This window comes from Orycteropus afer, unplaced genomic scaffold (assembly GCF_000298275.1).
Source record: "Orycteropus afer afer isolate SDZICR_OR568_19922 unplaced genomic scaffold, OryAfe1.0 scaffold00177, whole genome shotgun sequence".
In the NCBI taxonomy this organism is placed as follows: domain Eukaryota; kingdom Metazoa; phylum Chordata; class Mammalia; order Tubulidentata; family Orycteropodidae; genus Orycteropus; species Orycteropus afer.
The window spans coordinates 2,593,199-2,595,254 of NW_006921764.1; the positions used below are offsets into that span (position 1 = coordinate 2,593,199).

The following is a 2,056-nucleotide window of genomic DNA, read 5'->3' on the forward strand; positions in this document are numbered from 1 at the left end:
GGTGGAGAGGGGAAGGAAGGAGGCGGGGGGGGGGGAGGTCCTGGACTAATGAGGACAGGAATTAATGGTTTATGAAAATGAGTAAGCTTCTAACGTGTAGCAAACGTTTTATAAAGTTTGGAAAATCTGCATCTCTTAAGAAATGGCAGACTCGCTCAACTTAAGACGAGCGGAGAGAACATGCTACTACTATAAACTAAATTACAAGGATGAGGGAAAGAAACTAAAAAACATTAGGCTGCCCCTCCTTTGGGGTCCAGGCAGAGGCACAATCTGGAGTTGAAGGTTAACGGGATGGAGGTTAGCGGCACGCTGAGCTGGGTGGGGCTAGGGCAGGGACACGATCCCAAAGAGTGGGGCGACTGCAGGCGGCAGGGCATAGGACCCAGGCAGCTGCGCGGACAACTCTCCCTTGTCTCGCGTCCACTTACCAGGCCAGGCCCAGACATGTCCCCAGCGACAGCAGGCTCAGGCCTGTCCGGGGGTCCGCCCAGCCCCTGCCTCCACCGTCCCGGGCATCGGGGCACTTTCCGCCCTCGCTCCTCTTCCGGGGCTCCGAGGACGCTGCCCTGGGCGCCGACTTCTTCCGGCTCTTCACCTCGGACATGTCTGCGGGCCCTGAGGGAGACAAACCCGAGACGGGGCGGCTTCTTCACCTTGAGGGAACGGGACGTGGCCGCTTTTGCCTCCTCCCGAAGCTGCGGAGGAGACACCGCCCGCTCACAGGCTTGGCACCGCCCAAAACCCGGCCCCTCTCGCTCTCCTCGTCATCCTTGCTGCTTCACAGCATCTCCCAGCAGCCGGCCTCCTAGTTCTTCCATCTCCGCCTTCCTTTGCGCACGGCCACAAACAGGAGGAAATCGTAGCTCCCGGAGCGTGCATGCAGCCGAAACCCGGGGGGTGGGGCCAGGCCGCGCGCGCCACTTAGAGCGCGCCGCCGTCGCCTGGGTCTTCCTCTCATAGGAGCTCGGCGCGCCCCTGTGGCTTAGCCACGCCTCTCGACGAAGGGTGGAGCTCTTTCTTATGGGAGCGCGCGCGGCGGCGGCCGCCTGAAGGGGCTTGGCTGTGCGTTTTTGCTAGCGGGCCATCGTTGTACGGATTGGGTTGGCCGAGCGAGTTTTGACTGCTATGTTGCCCTGAAACAGACCAGAGGAGGTAATGAGTGAATGCAGATGCTTTATCTTTGTGTAAAAAGGTTGCAGGAGCCGGAGGTGAGGTGTTTCGGCCGCCAGGGACCAGGGAAGACTTGAAGTGGCTCCAGGCGCCTCCGGAGTCTCGCCGGTTTCCGTCGAGGTGCAACTAACGCCGGAGCGAGGGAGCGACAGCCCCAGTGGCCCTCTTCCCTTTGTGTCCGCCACGGGAGGGCGGGCCGCCAAGCGGGCCTCAACTCGGCGCCCGGTAACAGTGAGATCCTGCCTCGCGGGTGACGCCCATTTTCCCGCGCCTCGAGTCCTCCGGGATCTTCAGGCGTTCCGGACTGCGGTGGCCCAGGTGAGGCACCTGTGAGTCCTGCCCCGAGGTGCAGGGTTAGTAGAGAAGCAGCGCCCCGCAGCTCGCGTTTGTCGTCTGAGGCAGAGGTTGCTTTTAAACCCGGCCTGCACTCGCAGGGCTGCTCGTCCCATTAACCCCACGGCTTCAGATTTGGGATAAGTTTGCCCCCTGGCTTTTCGCTCCGAGCCAGGTTCTTTGGAGCATCAGCAGAATTCTGAGACGGAAGATTCAAAAACATGGTATATTTGGTAACTATTCTGCTCCTGTACTGTTATGTGCCGTGGAGTCGGAAACCACTCATAGTGACTCCTTGGGTTCCCCAGGCAGTATCACTACGGAAGTATATTGCTCAACCTGCCTTCCGAGGAGTGGCTGGTAGGTTTGAAGCGCCAGCCTTTTGGTTAGCAGTCAAGTGCCTTAGGCACTACGTTACCAGAGCTCCTCCCTTGTACTAGGAAGAGCAATTATCTAATGAGGAAGTAGTTAACTATTAAGATATTCCTATATGAACTTACCCTTCACTTTCTATTTTACTTCTGTGGTGAGTTTTGGTTTTCCATTTTGA

At 58.3% G+C, this 2,056-nt stretch overlaps 1 protein-coding gene across 1 annotated transcript in view; it reads right to left on the minus strand.

Annotated features, from left to right (window-relative positions):
* The window catches only part of LOC103202342 (IKBKB interacting protein), a 31,011-nt gene extending 30,404 nt beyond the window's left edge, over window positions 1-607 (minus strand). Inside the window, exon 1 of the mRNA XM_042781820.1 lies at window positions 432-607. Coding sequence (XP_042637754.1) covers window positions 432-607 — 176 coding nt within the window. The remainder of the gene's footprint in view (window positions 1-431) is intronic.
* Between the last annotated feature and the right edge of the window lie 1,449 nt (window positions 608-2,056).